Here is a 22,936-nt window from a genome sequence, read left to right as displayed (position 1 = left end):
TATCTTACTCTTTATCAAGGTTCCACCTATTATTTAATTATAAAGATAAGTTGTAAAAAATACTTTGTATGTCGTTTGCAGTTTGAGAATCCTCCAACAGGACGTTTTATTGGAAACGAGCATCTCTACTTGATCTTATTGTAAAATAAAAGGCTTCCAGCTGTTCAACTCATCTCTACTACTTTTTTTTTTGAGGTAAGTGACTTTTTTTTTGGTTCGTCATCCACCTCTTCGTTCGTTCGTCCGCCGCTTCCTTCGTCGCCCCTTCGTATCGTCGGAACCGCGCCCGCACGTCCTCCCCTTCTCTCCGTCCCAAAAGCAACCGCTTGCACCCCACCCTGTCGGGGTTTTTACATATTTACCGAAGAGCACTCGCTCGTTTACCACTCTTAAAAGAGCTCTTACATATTTAGCACTACTGTAGCTCCAACTCTTACATTTTTACCACTTTGACTGATGTGGCATGACACGGCGGCCTGACACGGTGACGCTGAGTCATCAAGCTCATGCGAAATGTCTTTGCTGCCCCTGATGTCTTTCTCTCTTCTCCCTTTCCGACAGCTGGGTCCCGCAGCTTCTCTCACTGCCAGGTGGGCCACACTTGTCAGCTTCGTCTTTCTCGCCTGCGCAGCTCCCCTCCCCGCGCGACTGAGCCGAGCCCCTGGCTCCCCGCCTGCGCACCTGCTGCAGGACCCGCGCCGCGCCGGCTGGGCACGCGCTCGCTGCTGCAGCGCCACCGGCCAGCGCCTGCTCAGGCCTGCTGGAGCTCCGTGCCGCTGGGCTTGCCTCGGCTGCCGTGTCGCCCGTGCCGCTGTTCGCCACGCCATGCAGTGAAGCGCCGGCCGGCCGCGCTGCCACCCGCAGGCATCTCCAGCACCGCACCCTGGTCACCCCCTCCGGATCCACCCGATTAATCTAATCCCCATCGGCTAATCCCACCTCCTAATCATGGGGAGTAACTAATCCTGTCTCCAGCACGAGGAGCACGAGGATGGTAGCGGCGGGCGACGCCAAACGGGAAGAGCACGAGGAGATTTTTTCTCTTTGTTTTTTTCCTCCGAGACTGAACTCCACAGTGAGGGGCGGCGCCCGCGAGGGGATCAAGGCCGGCGGCGCGGAGAGGGCAGGCCCCAAGAGGCGGCGCGTCCGGGTCGGCGGCGGCCGTGGCTGCCTCCGCAGCTGCTGGCTGGCCGCCGCGGGGATGCAGAGCCGTCGTGTTCGTGGGCAAGGGCGTCGGAGGTGGAAGACGAACCTGACGAATGGGGCCACCTGGCAGTGAGATGAGCTGCGGGACCCATCTGTCGGAGAGGGAGAAGAGAAGAGCTGGGCAGGGGCAATAACGACATTTCACATCGCCTTGCTGACCGGACGCCACCGTGTCCTGCCGCCGTGTCGTGCCACGTAGGACAAAGTGGTAAAAATGTAGTAATCGCAGCTACTGTAGTGCTAAATATGTAGACGCCTTTTTAAAAATGCTAAACGAGCGAGTGCCTCTCCTAGTGGTAAATATGTAAAAAACCCCACCCTGTCCCCCACTCACGCACTCTCCGCGAGCAATTTCAGGTCGCGAGAGAGCTCGCCGCTCCGTCCTTGCCCGCCGTCCCCGCCGCCGCGCAGTCCGCGGCGTCGTCCGCGTCGCCGCCGCTCTGTCCCCGGCCGTCCCTGCCCCTCCCCTCTCCATCTGCATCGGCCACGACGCCGTCCCCCTCGCGCCGCTGCAGCTCACGAAGCCATCGCCTTCGCCCAGCCGCTCAGCGCTCACCCTCGCCTCCGCTCGCCGATCGCGCCCTCACCCAGCGACGCCACTCGCCGCCATCCCGGCCCCGTCCGATCGACTTTGGCCCGTGGATAGGAACTAAGGGCTTCTCGAATCGCGTCCGCGCCGCCGCTCCGTCCCAGCTGGAGATCCATCTGCGCCGCCGCAACGACGCCGTCCGCCGTCCGCGCCGCCTCCAGCGTCGACGATCCGCTGCAGCGAAGGAAGGCGCGGTACCGCCGCCGCCGTTGGAGGTCGGGGCTGCCGATCCCCGCCCGCTCTCCGGCCCTGCCGCTGCACCGGGGATGCTCAAGGTTGGGACCCCTCGGTCACGCCGTCCCCGACCGCCCGACGGTTCCTCGGCGGCGCGGTCGCGCCATCCCCCATGCTCCAGCCATTCCACCATGCCGTTGCCTGATCTGCGGTTCAAGCCTTCAAGGTATACGTCTTCAATCCTACTGTATCGAGTAAATCATGGCTCTGAAATCTATTTGCAAGGACGTGCGATGGACCGCCATGCCGTCCATGGGAGCAATTGGTACGAGCAGATGCGGAGCAGGTTAGGGTAGTCCAATCGGAATTTGCTTGTTACCTAAAATTGTGATTCCATTTAAGGTGTCCGATTTTCTCCACTTGTTCATTTGTTGGAGGTAGTGGGAAGTAGTAAACAGGCTGCACCTGCACATCACCCGTATCAATGTGGGGTGCTTTTTTTGGATGCTTCAGGCCTTCAAGTTTTGTGCTCACAAATTATTTGATGATTTTGCTCACTGGTTTCAGCTAAGAGGATGGAGGTCGAACGGTTTCAACAACGCTTTCAGCTAAAAACCCTAATGTCGGGTTTTTCTCTCCACTATCTATTATGCCATTTCTTATTTAACTTCCTGCAAATAGTGCCATGATAATATAAGTGCTTAAAGTTTTTGTCTTGTTATATATATGATTTATGAACCAGCAAATACTCAGCAATGGAGGCATAGTGAAATTCAAACAGAGGAGAAAACAGCTAATAAATGGTTGCTAGAATCCAAGGGAATCCAGATCTGTTGGTATTCTTGATGCTTCTTCTGATTCCAAAATTATATGGATTCAGTGTGTTTTAAGTTCTATATGATGCTGCACATAATTACCATTTGTATTTAGTGCTTAGTTCTTGTTATGTGTCTAATATAAGTACAAGATAATTGGTTGAATATCATAATATATTAAAGATAAGAGGTACAGCAAGCCTGTCAAGGTGTCACAAAAAGGTACAAGGCTAACAAGCTATTTCTGAAATGGTAGAAGAGCATGCTGACCCTCTCCTATTTTTTTGGGTTGTATTAATCATGAAGCATTGTATAGGAATACTATGTTCGTTTGCTAATAACCTCTTTTTTGCAGATTGTCAGTGTGTTCTGGCTAGCTAGGTACTTCTACAAAATTTAAATTGTTTGTTCATTTGAGTTTCTTCGAGCGTTCAAAATACAGGTAACAAGTTTTGGGATTTGTAAAGCATGCACTATAAATTCTGAAATTTCTGAATATAAATGTGTGATGAACTGAAGATTTCATTCATATATGGCTGCTGCATTATGAACTGAAGATTTCATTAATATAACTGAATATAAATGCATTATGAATGGAGTGCTCTAATTCAATCATATATATCACATAATTCTATCCTGTCAGTTTACATGTCTCTTGAACATGCTAAAAATAGTAAAACCATCTTTAGGAGTTTTCTTGACCCATATTCACTGGCCTCACTGTCATGGTTTCCATATTCCTTCCCCTCTGGAAACAGTCTACCTATATCAAGATAATCCCACAGATTCTTAGACCAGATTTTAGTTGATAAACCACCAAAGTTGTTTTCCACCATAACAAAGATGTTTGCCTTTTACGATGCTATTATACTGGCTTGGCTTTTACATGTCTCCTTTTAGTTTAATTGATTTTTAACATTTTTTAAGATTGTTGAGAATTACTCCTTTTTGATCTTTGAAGACCATAAGTTTGCTCACATCGGAAATACAGTAACCAAACAATATGAAGGGTAAGAAAACAATATTAGTTTTTATACTTTGATTCAGAGGAATATTCCACAAATTGGACTGGGTTGATATTGTTAATGGCATATTGTACCTGGACTAGGAACTGTAGATGGCTTGAAGCTGAAGGTATGTTATGCTTCATATATACGGCTTGCGTGATAACTATTAATATTGACTTAAAAAAGAATAATTTGATGTTGCAGATGATAGTAGCTGAATAATTGTAGTGCTCACGGTAACTGTTGTGCTCTTTCATTGAAGGGTTTGCCTAAAGGAAAAGGAAGAGGGCTACTTCTGCTTGCTGAAATGAGCTCTCTGCTGGCAACCTTGCTCAGGGAGATTACACTGCTGCAGCTGTAAAGATTGCAGAGCAGCATCCTGACTTTCTGATCGGGTTTATTTCAGTAAATCCTGCATCTTGGTTAGTAGCACCATCAAACCCAGCACTTACTGTTGATCACAATGTTTTAATCTTTAAAACATACTGTTATATAAGACCATTGGAGTAATATCATCTATTTGTGAAACGCTGTCTAGCTTGAAATACGCTACAGTCTTGATAGTCTTGATAATGGCATATGGGCATGGCTGACATATGACAGCATGCTATTGAACTATTTTTAGATGAATGAACGATTTTTTTGTTTGTGGCTACACTTTCCATCCTCTGTGGTTACACTTCACCTCTGTGTGTTTGTTTCTCACGGGATAGTGAAACTTTCAGCTCTCAATGTTCACTTTGCTTTTGCTTTTGCCTCCTTTTCTTATAGTTGGCTGTTCTAAATCTTTAACTTTGACATTTTGTTTTTTTTTAAAACATAGCTGCAAGCACTTGCTCCGGTAAATCCTTATGCTGCATATTGATATAAGCCCTTATTTTTTCACCATCTTTGCAGGTTGTCTAGAAACCAAGGAACGACTGTTATGAACAGTACCTTCCATGAGAAGCATGGCCCCATTAATTTAAAATTGTGTACTTGAATATATTTTAGTGTTCTTTGTTTATGTTTTTTTGACATAGTCATGTAAGATTGATGGTTTTTTTAGCATGTGCACCTCAATGTGGCTCAACAGCCCATACATTATGCTGCTAAGATTAGATATATTGTGTAGTTTTTGATGATCTCAATGTATCAGTTCTCTTATTCCTTGATTTTTTTTTCTTCCCGTAGCAACGCACGGGTACATAGCTAGTCTATATATATACTGCATAGACGGAACCTACTACGGGTCATTTACTCCTATTTCTCTATGACCACGTTAATCATCAGTGTCCTCTAAAATCCATCCATCCATATCAACCTCCTCATCCTCCACTAGCATCAATCATAATGATCATAATTCTTCACTAACGTCATCTTTAATGATCATAACTTGAGTGCCTATTAATGGCTTTTCAGCTCATCGTCTGACTTTTTGCTCCCTTCTTATAGCTATAAAAGACGCCCTATCTCTCATAGTTTATCAAAAAAACTCTCTCAAATCTCACAGTAACGCTCAGGGAATCATCTAGTGTTTATTAAATTGGAGCAATTGATACGTCAATATTAAATACTTTTATAAGTTTTTGGTATTCCACCAAAAGAATAATTAATTAGAGCTCAAATATTGTTGAACCTTGTTTTGCTATTTGAAAGAAAACAACACAACAATATGATGAATTAACGTAATGCAATCATTAAACAAGCTTCACTAACCGTTTTTTTTTCTACACGATCGGACGCATAGAAGTCGGTTAAACATGTAGGTGTTTTTCAACAAAATGGTGCGGTGTGGTCGTTTGCAACAAACAGCTTACGAGAAATCTCAAACTCAAAATGTTTACAATTTTTCTTTTTTTAGGGTAGATATTTTACAATTTTTCGTTATTACAAATTCGTACATAAACTGGACATTTCATTGAGGCCCATCGTGCGACATCCACGATGGCATATATCGATCCGTGATGTCATTTCTGGTTTTGTTTTTTAAATAAATTTCTGGTTTTGTAATTAACTTAATTTATACTAGTACAAAGTTTTTTTTCTCGGATCATAGAAGAGGGAACTTGATTGAAGAAATGAAGAGGGAAAACTGTCTAGTGTCTACTCGCTCCCCAGAAAAAGAAGAAGGTTTTAGGGTAACCCTCTTCCCCGCCGCCGCTCGCCCGCCCGCCGCCGCCGCCCCCAAAAATGGCTGCGCTCGCGATCTTCCTCCGCCACGGCCGCGGCGCCCACGCCCAAGCCCGCGGCATTCCGCTCACCCGTGCGCTCTCCACGACCACAGCCGGCACCGACTCCGGCGTCCTCTCGGTGGCCGACGCCACGCGGCGCCTCCGCCGCGAGCACGATCCGGACCGCGTGGTCTCCATCCTGGAGGCCATCGACATGGCCTCCATCTCGGCCGCCTCCACCCGCCACGCGCTCTCAATGGCTGCGCGCCGCCTCTCCCGCTCCCGCCGCTTCGCGGACGCGGAGGCGCTCCTCTCCTCCCATCTCCCCGCGTCCACCACCGAGCCCCACCTCGCCGCCGTCCTCTGCTCCTACGCATCCGCCAACCTTCCCGAGAAAGCCATCGACGCCTTCCGCTCCACTGCGCCGTCCCTCCCGACCCCCATGTCCCCGCTCCCCTTCAACGCCCTCCTCTCCGCCTTCGTACGATGCCGCCGCCACCACCGCGTCCCTGTCCTCTTCGCCGAGCTCTCCAAGGAGTTCTCCATCACCCCCAACGCCACATCCTACGGCATCCTTGTCAAGGCCTACTGCATGACCCGCGACGATGTTAAGGCGAAACAAACCTTGGATCAAATGCGTGAGCAAGGTATCTCGCCGACCATCTACACCACATTGATGGATTCAATGTATAAGCAGAAGAAGATTGAGGAAGCCGAGCACTTTTGGAAGGAAATGGTAGAGAGTGGATGCAAGCCCGATGTGGCTACGTACAATTTGAAGGCCATGAACTATGGACTCCATGGGAAACCGGAAGAGGTACTGGAGGTGATGATGGAGATGGAGGCGGCTGGAGTGAAGCCAGACACCACCACCTACAATTTCCTCATGACTTGCTATTGCAGGAATGGAAAACTGGAGGATGCCAAGGTTCTGTACCATTCACTAGCTGAGAAGGGGTGCTCCGCAAATGCTGCTACGTACAAGCACATGTTGGCAGCGCTGTGTGCCCATGGCGACTTTGATGCTGGGTTGGGTATGGTCAAGGAAAGCTTGAAGAGGCACAAGGTGCCAGATTTTAGGACAATGAAAGGTTTGGTTGAGGGATTGGTAAAGGGGGGCAGGGTGGCTGAGGCCAAGAAGGTTATTGCGGAGGTGAAGAAGAGGTTCCCAGAGAATTCGTTGTCTGGGTGGATGAACCTTGAGAAGGAGCTTGGGTTGGACTCGGATAGCAGAGACGACACTCTTCAGTCAAAAGGTACATCTGGAGAAACTGTTGTGGAGTCAAAGCCTGTTGCCGCAGATGCAGAGGCACTTGAGTTGGAAGGATCCGCTGTTGAAGAAAACGCTGTATCTGAAGAATCCAGCGACGATGAAGTGCCTGGACATGAGGTATCCTCAAGTGAGGAAATGCCACGAGGTCCTGCCTAAGTGGGTATTATCATGGTCTTCAAGTTTAATGTGTTTAGGTCTTTAGGATGTTTGCATTGAGCACATTTCCTATATCGAGGAATTGTGATGCTGCTCTGTAGATGTAAACATTGGCTTCTGAATACATACTGGTGAGCTGCTAACATGAATAAGATGTGCCAACTTTTTGTATGAAAATATGCCTGTTAAGGTGGTATTGTATGATTTTAAGAGGCTATTGTTCTGATGATGCTTATCTTGCATTATGAAAACTTGTATTTCACGGTTCTCTTAATACTGGTCTGTGTATCACTGTTTAGTTTGCGTTGTTAAGAACATTAGTTTGAATAGTAATACATGTTTGGCATGTCTGAATCATTTGGTTACAAAGACAAATCTGCATCACTGCATAAGATTTGGCATTGTTGTTGCTTTCCTCCGGGCCTTCATACAAGCGGCAAAAAGAATAAACTTGTTCATTTGTCAGTGAGTGCTCTGATGGTTAGATGTGAATCTGGTGAAATTGTATTGTTTGGTGAATTTTGAAGGTGCATTGAGTTCGCCATAGCCCATTTCCAGACTCGATGCAGCTGGAAATTTCCCATATTCAACTTATCCAAGAATTTTTGGCATGCATCTTCTGTTGTCCTTCTATGTAACTTCTGGTATATTTCTTGCTTGGTTTGATTTGGGTTTGCATCATTACAGTAACAATCAAATGGGGATAATGTAGAGAATGATGCATCAAACTTTTTTTTAAAAAAAACAGAGGATAAAGATAGTAAGCTATCATTTTTTGTGGTTTGAGTTATCTGTTATGCTACTTCCCAGTATAACAAGTTCACTAGGTGGAACTTTTATGGATGTCACAAGTAAATTCGTATTACATCCTCAAGAAACTAAAGCGATACGATGTACGTTGTATCAAAGTGACTCTCGGTAGAAGTGAGAACAAATAATACGGTACACAATGTTTGGGTGAATGTCCTTTTAGTATTCAGAGGTCTTGACAATAATGAAAGGCCACACCGGGGGGAATTAGAGGCCGTGTTTAGTTTTTTACGTGTAAAAATTTTGCGTTAGAATCTTATTAATTTGAAGTACTAAATGAAGTCTATTTACAAAACTTTTTGCATAGATGGGTTGTAAATCGCGAGACGAATCTAATAATGCTAATTAATCTATGATTAATCCATAATTAGCGGATGGTTATTGTAACATCACTGTTGCAAATCATAGATTAAGTATGCTTATTAGATTCGTCTCGCGATTTACAGTCCATTCATGCAAAAAGTTTTGTAAATAGACTTCATTTAGTACTCCATGCATGTGTTCTAATATTAGATGTGATGTTTTTTTTTTGCCAATACGGAGTTTACGGATAACAGCGCCAGATGTTCGGGAAGCCACGGTCGTCGCCAGACCACCGAGTCCGGGTCCCTGATGTTCGCAGAGGCGGTTCCTGCTTGCTGGTGTCGCAAACTTCACTGTGAGGGACTGAGGAAGATCACGCTCTCTGACTCTGTGAGGGACTGAGGGGCCAGGTTTTTCTTTGTAACTAAGGTCAGAGCTCCTGCCTCCTGGTCCTGGGTACGAATTCCTCACCCAAAAAAACAAAGAAACAAGTTGCACTCAAGTAGTAAGTACTTAACCACCACCAATCACCGTTTAAGCTGTGGTAAAACAACACCGTCAGTGGGGCGAGCCTTGGTAACATGCTACAGGAAAGAAAAACCGATAACTGGAAGGGAAACCAGGTCACACCATCACCGACAATCAGCTTGACGCTAACATGTCATTGCGTGCTGCAAACCGCTGCTGCATCACCAGCCGTCCATGCATTCCTCACCATCGCAGAGCCAGAACGGCTTCTTTCAAAAAACAGAGCCAGAACGGCAAATGCCGCCGAGTGCCGTCCTGGCTCTGCCGTCCGGTCGGCCTCGATCACAACTTCACAAGGTGTGGCGCCTAGCACTAGCTAGCAGTAGCAGGTGCTATCCTCCAGTAACCCGACAATTAGCCTCGATCACGGAGGATAAGCTCCGCCAGGAACCAGGACCAGGGCTCTCCGTTGCAACCCCCCAGCCCGTCATCCCTCCATCTGCTCCAGAATTTGCTGTCAAGCTCGCGGCGCGCACGGTCACGAGACCGGCGGCGACGCGCACAGGTGTGGCGCCAGCGCCAGCCCCGCCACGAGCTCCTCGTTGTAAACCGAAACGGCATAGCGGATCCGGTGAGCGCCAAGCGCGGCAGCGTGCCGTGCCGTGCTGGGCCACGTATCGCAACGGCAGCCGCGCCGGCCGGCCGGCCGGCTTGCCTTCAGGCGGGAAAGGCAGGGCTGGCTCGGCTCCCACTGTTCTAGAATTAGTTGGGTCGGCAACGGAGTTCGTTAGCTGCATGGCAGAAAGTGATCGGATAGTTTAGCTCAAGAGGAGAAGCGGTGAATTAGGCACTAATAAAAACTTTGACCTATGGCTCCAACTAGCTTGCACAAAACTTAAACTAAAACGAGCTATCTAAATGCAACTAGGTTGTTCTAGTGTGAAACCCCTATCCCAAACGAGTTATGCACCCTATAGTCTTTGCTAATAAGAAACTATTCTATGAAAGTAAAGGCACAAAAGGATGCAAGTATTAAATGCGAAAGCTTAAAGAGCGGGATAGGAGATAGCAAACTCTTGACGCGGGTGTTTATCCCGTAGTTCGGTTAGCCACAAAGGCACACCTACATCCACGTTGTTGTAGCACTCACTAAGAGTTTTGCTACTCGGCCACCAAGTTTTTTCCGTGAACACAATCACGGTCACCTTGGCACCGGGTTCCACTAAGTAGCTTCTCCACAAAGGATGGGGGTCTCCACGCCCCCCCGCACAAAGTGTCGTCGCCGCTCCACACCAAGTCGGAGGGTCGATGACGTTGCCGGCGAGCTTCAAAGCTCCAAGGTGCTGGCGCACCAAGCTCTTGTTTTGGTTCACTAGAGAACCACAGCACAAAGGCTCAAGGCCTTGCAAACACACTCACTAAGAGCTAACATTTACACAACACTCTCAAAGTGTGCAAATGGCTAAGTATATGATATTGATGCTCTTGTATGGGTTGGAGATGTTCTTGGGTGTGTGTGGGATGTCCAGCAACTCCAGCAATTTTCAAATGGTCGGGGTGAGGCGTATATATAGGCCACCAAGTCTTGTAGCCGTTGCTCCAACGGCCAGCAGAAAATTTGCGTATCATCGGATGAACCGATGCCTCTGGCATGGGTAGCGTCGGTTCATCCGGTCACTCTAAGCAACTGAAGTAGCTGTTGGCTTCTCTGACACAGTTGTAGCAACTTCAGGGACCATCGGTTAAACCGATGTTTAGGGCGTCGGTTCAACCGGTCTCTCACAGCAACTTCACTTCCTGCTGACGTCAATGCTCCGACGCAATGCTCCGATGCCCCGTCGGTTGAACCAGTGCTGAAGAATCTTCTCCTGGACACTTGACATCGTCTCTGGTACACAGTATGCCCAATGCACCGATGCCTCTTTTTGAACCATCGGTTCATCCGGTGCCTATAAACTGACTTTGCTTCGATTCCCTTCTGCACCAAATACCATGGCGTCGGTTCTTCCGACAACCATCGGATGCACCGATGCTCCTGCGTCGGTTCTTCCGGTGCTACCGACCAAAGAGCTTTCAGGGCGCTGCCATGACACCCGCGAGGGGCGGCTCCCCCTCGACCCCGTCCGCTAACCGGGTAGCGGAACCCCCGCAGGGGCGGCCCTTCGGGCCTAACTTTGCCTATTTTCTCTTTGTCATCACTTGAACCTGAAAAGCCTGAGAATGATCATCTTAACAATCATATTAGTCCAAGTGTTGTGTGTGTCATCAATTGCCAAAACAATATATTGAAATATGGCATGAGATGTCATTTTCGTTACACTGGCTAAGGATGTAATGTGTATCTAATGGTATTAGGTATAATATCATTTTAGTTCATTTTATCAATTTTTCGGATCGACTCAGTAACTGTGTTTCGACTTATCAGAATATTTTGCCTGTGTTTCTCTATCCATTCGGCTGGTTTGATAGTCAGCCACCCAGCAATATTTTTCTCGCACACCAAATCAGTATCAGACACCAGCCATCAGCCAACCAGCAGTACTTTTCTCTTATAACAAATCAGCACCAGCTACCAGCCACAGTCAGTCGAACAGAACGAATGAAGGCACTGCGAGTGTTGCGTAATTGTTTAATGAATGTTACTAACAAACTGACATTCCCCCCGGACGGCAACATGTAATCAAAGTGTCAAAGCTCTACCTGTAACAGCAAGTCTCAGGTCCGGTAAATCTCGCTGTCGCCGAGGCCGTGCCGTGGAGGCAGCTGCACGAGGCTAGGATGAAAGCGATCGGGAACGATCGGGAAAATCCTCTAACCACTTCCGTTACTGTATTTTTTACACGGGAACGGGAACGGGAACGGGAACGGGAAAGGCGGTCGGGAAAGCGAAATCGGAATTACAGGACGCCGGAAACGATACAATCCGATCGGAAATATGTCGGTAACGGTCGGGAACCGATAATTTTATCCGGGAATATAAACGCACATAACCACTTCAATCATTCAATTTAGAACGAGGAGTATATAGATAGTAAGACCAATAGTATCATAAATAAGTATATATAACATCAGTACATTATTCAATTTAAAAGAAAACCTGCTAGGTTTCCCGTGCGCAGCATCCAGCAGCTCAGATTTGCTTACAGCCCACCCAGCCCATTGAGCAAGCGCTCCTACCAGGCAAGCACCTCTCAAGTTTAGTGCACAGCAAGCGCTCCTACCAGGCAAACACCTCTCAAGTTTAGTGCCACCTCGTTTAGACAACCAGGGTGGGTGGAGCGGATGCACTATATACCAGGCACCCGGTTGCTACAAAGGCACCGACAAGTGGAGACGGGAGAGCACTCAATATGCGCGTGAGCTGCTTGGGTTGTGAATGTTTAAACTAAAATAAAAATATGGGAGTTATACGGGAAAATTCCTGTTTAAATACAGGAACCGTGGATCCGGTCGGGAATTCATCCCAACTGATTCCGCTCCTGTTCCTGTCAAAATTTTCCTATTTTTTCCTGTTTTAATATGGTAATCGAAAATATGATATACGATCGGTAAAATATGGTATACGGTGTCGGTCGGACACCCCCCGTGCTGCCTCCACGTGCTTGTCCACTTCCTCAAGCTCAGCAGCTGCCCACGCTCCACATTACAGAGCAGATTCTATCTGCCCGCGCCGCCGGCCGGACCGGCAGATCGCTAGAACACCACACGGACGCCACCATGGGCGCGGGCGGCAAGCGGGGGCACCCTCTCCTGAGGGGCGGGGGCGCGAGGAGGGAGGGCTACACCCACGGGTTCTCGGCGTCCCAGATGGCCGCGCTCACGGCGCTGTGCGGCGCGCTGGTGCCGTCGCTGCGGCCCGCGGGCGGCCGGAACCCGCAGGAGGAGGAGGAGGAGGACGGCGGCCGCGGCGGGGGCGGGGGCGGCGACAAGGTCGTGGAGGGGTTCCTCCTCGCCTCGGCCGCCGACCCGCCCGTGCCGGACGAGGTCGCGGAGCTCATGTCGCGGCGGTGCCTCCCGGAGGCGCTGGCTCTGGTGCGCGCGGTGCTGTGGCTGCTGGGCACGCGGCTGGGCTCCCTGGCGCTGTGCGGGCCGTCCCGGTGCCTGTCGTGGCGGTTCCCGTTCGCGCGCCGCTTCGCCGAGCTGCCCCTCGAGCACCGCGAGGCCGCGGCGCGGCGGTGGAGCCGGCAGACGCTGCTCCCGCCGCTGCGCATGTTCTTCCTCATCACCAAGGTCTTCTGCCTCTACGTCTTCTACTCCTGGGTAAGCCGCCGTAGCCGTAAGCCTCTCCCCTCCGTCAGATTCATCAACTCCACCCCGGTGGTCCTCCGCCCGCGGTAGAAAACACAACACGGGTGGGTTCCGCGTCGACTAGCCTCCGCTGTCCGCTAGCTAGCTGCACGGTAGCCTCATCGCCGCCGAGCGACAAGGCAGGCATGTGCGTGCGTGCCTGGGCGGCGGGCGCCAGGCGCCAGTGGCTACCTCCCGTTCCTGCAGATCATGCCGCGCGACGAGTGGGCGATGACCACGGGCGGGCAGGCCCGAGCCTCGGTCAGCCAGATCGCCTCGGCGGATTCGCCCGATCGGCGTGCCGTCCTTGTCTCCTTGAGAACGTTGACGACGAGGCTCCTACTCCCTAGCAATAGTTCCTTCACCTGTCTGTACGTGAACGGTGCTGGGGTTACCACTTACCACTCCACTAGCCTCCAAGACTGTAGTAGATCGAGGAAGACGCTGCAGAGTGGAGTACTACTTCACTTCACTGCATCGCAAAGGGACTTGTGGAGTTGTAAACCTGTAATACCAAAGAATGACACTAGTTACACGTGCCCTCGATTAGCTACTGTCAAGGTGAAAAACGTAAAAAATTAGGGTCGTAAAGACTCCAGACGTCCAGAGTCGAAGAGGAAGAAGGGGATTAGATGCCAATTTGCTGGGGTTGGTGGTGTTTGATCTGCCGCAGCTTTAGGAGAAGTATCTTATCTTTTAGTAGGACTTGTTAAAAAACTCGTCGTCAGCGGTTAGGACCTTCCCCTCTCCGGCTCTCATGATCACACACTATATAAAAAAATAGAACAAGTAGACACAAGATAGGGAGACTATTCTTTATTCATCTGAATATTAGTAATTACAACATAGAGCTCCCACATATATATAGTCCTGCCAAGGCCTAAGAGTTTTGGTAAGAGCCCACATACAAACGGACTAGGATTAGGATTCCTCCTTCTCCTTTCCTTCTAGGATAGAGTCCGTAAGTTTTATAACACTCCCCCTTGGGCGATTACCACGATATGCACATGCCTCATCAAAAACTCCATCCGAAAACCCAGTGGGAAAAAACGGTTCTTGGAGAAAAGAGTACATCGCATTCGTTAATTGTATTGCACATGTTGCCTCATTAAAAACCTTTTGTGAGAAACCTTCAAGTAAAAACTCACATAGGGAAAAAGAGTACAACGTTTAACCTTCTTGGTCATATATTCTTCAGGATATTCTATTATTCGTGAATAGATATTGATCTTCATAATGCATGCATAAACTTCAGCATTTTAGCAAATGTGATCTACTTGATCTTTTATAATTCTAGTGGTTTACCTTCAAGGTAGATTCAATAAAATATGCTCCCCCTCATAAAGCCAAACTTTAAACTTCATTGTTCAAACCACACTTCTCATAAATGTGTGCTTATTTAATGATATGCGGTACCATAATACTTATCTTTCAAAAAGTTGGCTCATAATTCTTCTATGAATTATATGGGTATAAATAAGAGCAATATGCTTCATGCATAATTACCACTTTTAGTTGTGCAAAACAAATATATTGTTATCCTTGAGGATAATAAATCCTTTAAGAGGATTATGGGGGTAAATAAATTAATATTTAATATCTTCTAGATAGTGTACTAAACTTATACAAGTTTAAATACTTATAAATCTTCGGAATTTTGAATTACATGCTCAAATCTACGAGATTTTGTTTGTATCACTAAATAATAAATCCAACCTTGCATTTGGCATTTAGGGGATAATTCAATTTGCCAAAACCACCATTATTCTTATACCTTCTATGGTATTTTGAGGATATCAACACTTTGTCGCTAGCTTTACAATATACACTTTCTAAGTGTTTGTACGACACCTTCATGGTGTTTAGAATTTCCTCATTTTCTTTTTCTCGGGTCTATATTCACTTCAGGGATGAATGGTGCTTATTCAAGAATCGACTGGTAAATCCTTCATGGATTAATTCCATCAAGGATATACTTTTATTCTTTAGTAAATTAATAACTCTCTTTTAGGAGATACATCTCTACTTCACGGGAGATTACTATGTGATATACATAATGATATAGCATTATTCGCTATAAAGTCATTCGATGATTGTATTCCTTCTAGGACATGCTCTTCTTGAGACATGAATATCCATTCAGGAATATATACCTTAGACTTTAATACTTACGTATGAGATTTTATTCCATATGTTGCGATTTATATTCTTCTGGAACTATATGGATCTTCATAATTCATTTATTAACTGCATATATTATATTCATTCATTTCATTTGCCAGAGATATAGCAAAACTTTTATTTCTTCTAAATAGGAGATTCAACCTCAATTGCTTTCTTCATTGACCCGATATAATCGCTACAGGCGATTTTGCCATGGACTTTGTTTTCCGGATCCGGATTCTCATAAGAGAAACATTTTCAATTATAGAGGTAGTGTTGTCGACAACTATTATTTTGTCCCAATATTCTCACAATGTGAGATTATTCTATCTATTTGTCATTTCCCAAACAAGAGATAATATGTTGTTCTGCATATCCAACACTAATGATGTGCGCACTTAGTATGTTGGATTTCATCTTCATGATGATTCTCTTCACGAGATGCTTAACCTTCTTCATGAGGTGTTCTCTTCATGAGAATGGAGGAGTTTCATTTCATTTTTATTTAACAAGTATACACTAAACTAGAACCCACAGGCGTCCCCGTAGATTTTAGCTAGATAGTACACGGCATTTAGTTTACTACTAGTAAACATAACTTCTGTATTATAACTTCAAGTTACTCCTCTCATTTTAAAAATATCTGGCATATGCTCTGCTTCATGCTTCATAAGAGCATTAGTCAAACTATTGTATGACTTAGTGCGTGATACTTAAGATCATTTTCCTTCTATGGAAATAATATTTGGCATTCAAAATAGGCTTTCTCTCCCCCTAATGCCAATATTAGATCTTTAATAGCATACTTCAAAAAATATCCCCTATCATGGGCTTAAAATAATTCAAATTCATATATCTCCAACTACAAGTGGAGGCCCATTCATGTATGCTATGATTAAATTTTATGGGAAATATTCACGCACATATTTAAACATGGGGGTTATTATTCATTAAATGCAATGAGCTAGAATACATAAAGTGCACTTAAAAATGTTCAGCATTCCTTCTTGCAAAACTTAGGGATGTTCTCCCCCTGATCCGCACATATCATAGTTTACAAAACTATTTCATTGTCTAGCTTCTTTATTATTTAGCCAAAAAATGATCCAAGTACTCATACATAAAAAATGGATCATATAATTCAAAAGTATAGAGTACGCAACATTTAAATTCACATAGAATTTCTTCTAGAATTTTCTAATTGCCATTGATGCAAAATTCCCTTAATGCCTTTTCTTCATAAATCCCAAATCTTCATAAATGTGTTATCCACCATCTTAACTCCACAATTATTCATCCCATCAAATGGGTTAGTATCCATTGAGCAATAACTTACTCCCCCTGATCTTAGGATGCTTGGCCCTAGAGCAATCTATTACTTATGCATACGATGCATTGAAAGCAAATTAGTTCAACGAGAACCATATAGACTTAGCATGCTAGCTAGCCAATTCAATTACTAGGGAAGTACAAAAGTAGCTACTAGCTACAACTATAGCTGCTATGCTAATAATATTAATGCAAGTATGGAGATAGTTGCAGCTCAATGAGATACACATGCAGGTGTGTAATGTGAAATGTTAGTATTCAGTCTAACATAATATATAACAACAAAATGCAAAGCTACAAGCTTACTTGCAATTAGTGCAGTAGAGAAAGTTAACTCGGCCGAAAGGGACACGAGCAGAACTTCAAGTCTTAATACATGCACTTAAAGATTGATTTAGGAAGGCTATGCCTATTAAATACATATTATCCATATTTTCTTATGCCTTTACCTAAAACTCCTCCCCTTTTCATACCATAAGTACTTCAAGTAGTAATTTGCTTCATGCATCATCTATAAATAATCACTTCTAATGCTTCATAGAATCCAATCATACTTCTAGTATTCATAGATTATGGCATGAAATTCACATATCCAATGTAGTATTCGGTGTACAACAATAGACTTGGGGGTAGGATATATAACTTCTAGTTCTGGGGCTAAAATATTAACTACTTAGGATTATACAATTTCTCGGCTAAATCGATCCTTCTAAGATCAGTTAATATGCCAGTATAGTCCTATTATTCATGTGCTCCTTGGAAATTCAACTTCCTTCAACCTACATGGTAGTATTGCACACACAACTATAACCTTCATGGTCAACTGAGGCTTCATTATGGATAAAACTAATGCAAAATTTATTTTGATAGGCAATAGGCAATTGTTATATGTACAACATATAAATCTAATTTATTCCATGAGAAGTTCGTACATATTACTTCAAGTAACAATTGCAACTAAGAATATTAAAGATTTTGTATTAGTCTTCAAGCTAACAAATTAACCATTAACCACTTATTTCAACGGGAATTTAAACTTAATGCACCACCATCACTACTATCAATTCTTCAGGATATGATTTTCTAAGACAACAAATTTATAAGCACATGATTTAAGTTCTTCTTCAAGAGAAACTTTATATGTTCTAAACAATATACATTCTCGCATGTCTTAACTTCTATACTTGCCAAGCGGTAGCTTCATGCTTTAAATCCAAGAGTTACGATATATATAGTCACAAGCCTTCAAGGAGTGTAACATATGCACGTCATATATTCAAAGTTAATGCAACTGATAATATCCTGGTTTATAAAGCTGTCCAAAAATTCAACTCAATTTCTATTTGAGTGATGGTAAATTTAAATATTTCATATATTACATTGCTCTGTGATATTCTATACACTAGAGCTATTTCTTCGATAAAATCTTATTTACCATCTTGTCTTCTAGACATTAAATACGAAGCTTCAAGCTATTGTTTATAGAGCAGCATTATGCAATATGATAATCTATAATTGTAATTTGGGATTTTACTCATGCAATGATTCCCACAATGCATTTGTTATTTTTCTCGGTCATATACTCATTCTAGAGAGTAATCAGAAAACATGTTTCCTGAGTTTACTACACTTCGTAGTAGCAAAATATCCTACATGGATTTAATAATGACCATAACAAATAATATACTATTCAGAGTAATTCCAGGATCTTTCTTCTGTTAAGGTGTGCATATTAACATAACTTGGACCATATGCATATAAGTTTGCTACATGTAAACAAGTAGCAAGGTGCAAAAAGGTAGTGGATGGTTATGTAAAGTATTCTTAGAAGCATCCTAGCATTTTTAGGATTATGGTATATGCAAATTTTCAGAATTAATACCAAGTATTCATTCATCCCAAAAATTCGTTATGCTAGGAGAAACAAATATGAGTCTCTTAAAGGTGATAAGTCTAAGGTCTGCAGGATTTAGAGAGCCCATATATCTTCTACCATATTTGTAGAATCATTCAAAATTTTACATGGTATATAATTCATAGTGTGTGAAAATAAATGCATTTAAAAGAGTATAAAAATCAACACATAACATATATCCAAAAACATAAAGTGAATATCCGTCCATAGTAGCATGTACCACCATGCTAGTGTGTCGCGTTCAAGCGTAGATGTGCATACCTACAGGGGTGCTGTGTGTCTGCCAATGTAGCGACGTACTATTCATACATTAATACGTGGATAGGCGTGCAGGCCAAATTCAAGATGGGCCATGGATACAGGCATATATAACGTTGGATTTGAATCCAATCTTCTTTGGTTTGGGACCCTGTGTAACTCAGAATTCTGTCCGAGTTAGATAATTGATGCCACTTATTACCTTCTGGGTAGCCGACGCCTATGCAGGGCTATCGGATTCAAAACGGTATTGGTTGCGTGTCAAATCCACTACAGATACAATCGTAGCTACACGGATGAGCAGTGATGGATTAGTGCACGTTCAGGTTGCCAGGCCAACACTCGTAGGTATGGTTGCATGCAGAAAATTCATGTACGTATCTATGTATGCATGCTGTCTTATTTTCCTTCTTTCATGTTAATGTAAGAATAAGTAGTGACCGTTGGTCTATTGTTCTGCTGGCGCTCAAGACATGCAAACAAACTCGCAGACGGTGGCATGTGCTGCATGCACAAGTAACACAGCGTGTAAACTGTTTCATAGTTTATCATGGTCTTCGATCCGATCCGTCGTCTTGTCAACCACGATGCGTCCGCTTATGGCGTGCAAGCCTTGTAGCTGGGGCATCGGTGTGTGGCAACGGCTTCAAGCCGAGTATGACCCATATATATGAACCATGCTGGAGGTGGATTCGGATCACAACATGGAGCTGTGCCTGGGCATGCGGGTCCAAAACAATTTTGCTGCAAAGGATGCTATCGTTACGCACATGCCACACGTGCGGCGACATGGACTCCTGGTCCGGTGGCATGCAAACCAATAATGACTCGTAGATTCGATTATGTACGAGTATACACACTTCATGTATAATTCTATATATGTGCACATAATATATGGACCAGCTCAATGGTCAGCAAAAACAATCTGCAAGATGTGTTTCATACCTTATAGATGGATGCCAATTTGATCTACGTCACATGCCGCGTAGGGCAGTGATTAGTAGATACATACCGCGTAGGGCGTTTGGCATTGTCGTAGATCTATCTGCTTGATGACGACGGTACATGTCGATGCAGTGTAGATCAGTAGCAGGTAGAGGTAGCAGATCTGTTCCGCTAACAACGTCGGGGATGTCGACGTCGTCGAAGTAGTTGCGGCAGGACGTCGGCACGAGCGTCGGTGCCGAATATTGGCGGTGGCTTCAACGGCGATGTCGACAAAGAGCTTGTCGTGCTGATAACGTGTTAAGAAACTCGTTGTCAGCGGTTAGGACCTTCCCCTCTCCGTCTCTCATGATCACACACTATATAAAAAAATAGAACAAGTAGACACAAGATAGGGAGACTATTCTTTATTCATCTGAATATTAGTGATTACAACATAGAGCTCCCACATATATATAGTCCTGCCAAGGCCTAAGAGTTTCGGTAAGAGCCCACATACAAACGGACTAGGAATAGGATTCCTCCTTCTCCTTTCCTTCTAGGATAGAGTCCGTAAGTTTTATAACAGGACTGTGGGAGTACCCAAGAAGTCTTGATAACGCCAACTTGGAAAGGAACGTGCTATAATTTTGTCTTGATCACCGTTAGTGAACGTAAAGCAAGAATTTCCCACAGCGATGATGATAACAACTGACCAACGAACTCTGACAAGGACGCGTACGCTGATGTTACCAGCGTGTCCTTTTTTTTTTAACCCACAAGTTCCGTGTTTGATGTGTCGTTGGTCTGCAGACCGATGAGAACTCGGAGAACCCGCACTGGCGCGCCATCGGCTACAGCCCGCCGCTGGCCGACGAGGAGCCGGCGGCGGCGGAGGAGGATGCAGAGCGTCCCGAGAAGCGGCCACTCGACGACGGCGTCGTGGAGACGATCAACGAGACCGACGCGTCCCTGCCGGCGTCGCTCGTGGGGAAGGGGCTCGCTGTGACCGAGGACGCGGCGCGGAACGTGTGCAGGGCCTGCGCCGCGCGCTGCGCGTTCTGGCGGCGGCGGGCGCGGTGGAGATCGGCACGCACCGCAGCGACGGGCAGCGGTTCGTGTGCAGGGGCGCCACGGAGGCCGCGCTGGAGGAGTTCCTGGACGGCGTGGGCGTGGTGCGCGGGCCCCAGTCGAAGGCCGAGGCCTGGAGCCTGTGGTGCACGGCGCACCATATGGGCAGCTGCCGGATGGGCGCCACGGCCGCGGACGGCGCCGTGGACGCGCGCGGCGAGAGCTGGGAGGCCCGGCGCCTGTACGTGTGCGACGGCAGCGTCCTGCCGAGCGCCGTGGGCGTCAACCCCATGGTCACCATCCAGTCCGTCGCCTACTGCCTCGCCACGGGCATCGCCGAGTCGCTCAGCCGCGACCCGGCATCTGAGAAGAGCTACTGATAACCACGCTCGTGCTAGCACGTTCACCGCTTGAAATGTCCCTGTGTATTGCAAAATAACTCCAAAGCGATATCATGATTTGCGTGATGAGTAAGGTATTAAAATTCAAAATCATCCTTTTTATTGAGTTTTATGCCCCCAACCAATTCAATCTAAAAACTTAAGCTGATAGGGAAATAAAAGCAATTCACGTATACTCTAATACTCCCCCCCTCACATTTAGGTTCTCTCGATTATTATTTTATTTAATCACTTCCGTCAAAAGTTCAAACGTGGAATAGGAGTTAACTACAATTATTTTATTTAATCACATCTGTTGCAATTAGAACTCGATACCTCACGTCTGTTGCATGCATCAACAAATTCAACATAAATTTTTAAGGTGATAGAAAAAGGAGGACAATTCTTTTATATTCCAACACCTTCCGTCTTGCGGGTGTTGTTTTCATCGCCGAATGAAATTTGCCTATATGATGGATGGTCTATATATAATTTCCGTGAGATCCATACTCGTTTAGAAAAAGGCCACATATGTATGTGGAAGGAAAAGTCTATCCAAAGAAAGGAAAACAGGATCAGCAAAAGCTAACTTTGAAGTACAAGTGGCCCAAGTACCAAGATTGAACTAATAATTACACTAGGAATAGCAAATATATCCGTATGTTCCTAGGGATATACTTCCTTCTCAAGGTAAGCCACGTCTATCCACATCTTTCCCCATCTATTGATGAGCGTCCATCTCCCTCGCTTGGTATTTACAAGAGAACAGACAGCCTCGATTATGGGCTTGTTTAGTTCATTTTGTATTTTTGGAAGTGAATTTTTAATATTTGAAGTATTAAATATAGACTAATCACAAAACTAATTACAGATCTCGTCTGTAAATTACGAGACGAATTTAATGAGTCTAATTAATCCATCATTAGAGTATGTTTAATGTAACATTACTGTAGCAATTTAGTGTCTAAGCACGTTCTAATTAGGCTCATTAGATCCGTCTCGCGATTTACAATCCATTTGTGTAATGCGATTTATTTTTTTGACTATATTTAATATATCATGCAAGCGAGCTCTATCCACTTGTAATTACGCATTCGATGAAAAGTATAGTGCACCAAAGTCAATGATAAACCAAGAAAATGGTCTATTTTTTAGAAAAGTATATAGCGGCCCAACCGAGCCACCGAGGGTGGCCGCGGCGAGTTCCTCAACGCGCGGTAGGTCGTGCTTAAGTTCCTCATATGTGGAAGCATGGAAGAGTCGACCCACCAAGGGCGGGAACAATGACCATAGCTAACTAGTCGTGTCCAGACGTGATGGCGCGGTCGCCTGCGGCGGTTGGCCTGCGTACGTCGCCATTGAACGCTCATGTCAGGGCCAGATCACATCTACGCACGAAGGGATAAGCTGCTTCCGCTTACGCCCATGAATTTCTTAGACTTTCAGTTTGAAAGTATTCGACTCCACTTTTTTACTCCACTTTTAAAAAAAAGTTCAAACAGACCTAGACATCTAGCTACTTCACTCCACTTCACTATACTCACAAAAAACTAGCTCACTCCACCAATTTTGTGAAGCACCTCAAGAGGTGCCACCCATTAGACAAAAAAAATGTTACGTTGCTTTCCCGTCACGGTCAACGCCGGTCATGCCCA

The 22,936-nt window shown here is 45.3% G+C and overlaps 1 protein-coding gene, 1 long non-coding RNA gene and 1 pseudogene across 2 annotated transcripts; all 3 read left to right on the top strand.

The window, feature by feature from the left end:
• Positions 1-1,518: 1,518 nt before the first annotated feature.
• On the top strand, positions 1,519-4,937 carry LOC120656488. Its single transcript, XR_005667931.1, has 2 exons — positions 1,519-4,213; positions 4,689-4,937. It is a non-coding gene; the product is annotated as an uncharacterized LOC120656488 (long non-coding RNA).
• Positions 4,938-5,875: 938 nt separating this feature from the next.
• On the top strand, positions 5,876-7,671 carry LOC120656486 (pentatricopeptide repeat-containing protein At4g36680, mitochondrial-like). The gene has a single exon (XM_039934583.1). The coding sequence runs from the start codon at positions 5,964-5,966 to the stop codon at positions 7,371-7,373; it is 1,410 nt and encodes a 469-aa protein (XP_039790517.1). The 5' UTR covers positions 5,876-5,963; the 3' UTR covers positions 7,374-7,671.
• A 4,862-nt stretch (positions 7,672-12,533) lies between these two features.
• Positions 12,534-21,408, top strand: LOC120656485 (annotated as a pseudogene).
• Positions 21,409-22,936: the final 1,528 nt, after the last annotated feature.

Source organism: Panicum virgatum, chromosome 1N (assembly GCF_016808335.1).
Source record: "Panicum virgatum strain AP13 chromosome 1N, P.virgatum_v5, whole genome shotgun sequence".
NCBI classification, from domain to species: Eukaryota; Viridiplantae; Streptophyta; class Magnoliopsida; order Poales; family Poaceae; genus Panicum; species Panicum virgatum.
Note: the sequence above shows the minus strand (reverse complement) of the source record. Positions and strands in the feature narration are given on the sequence as shown.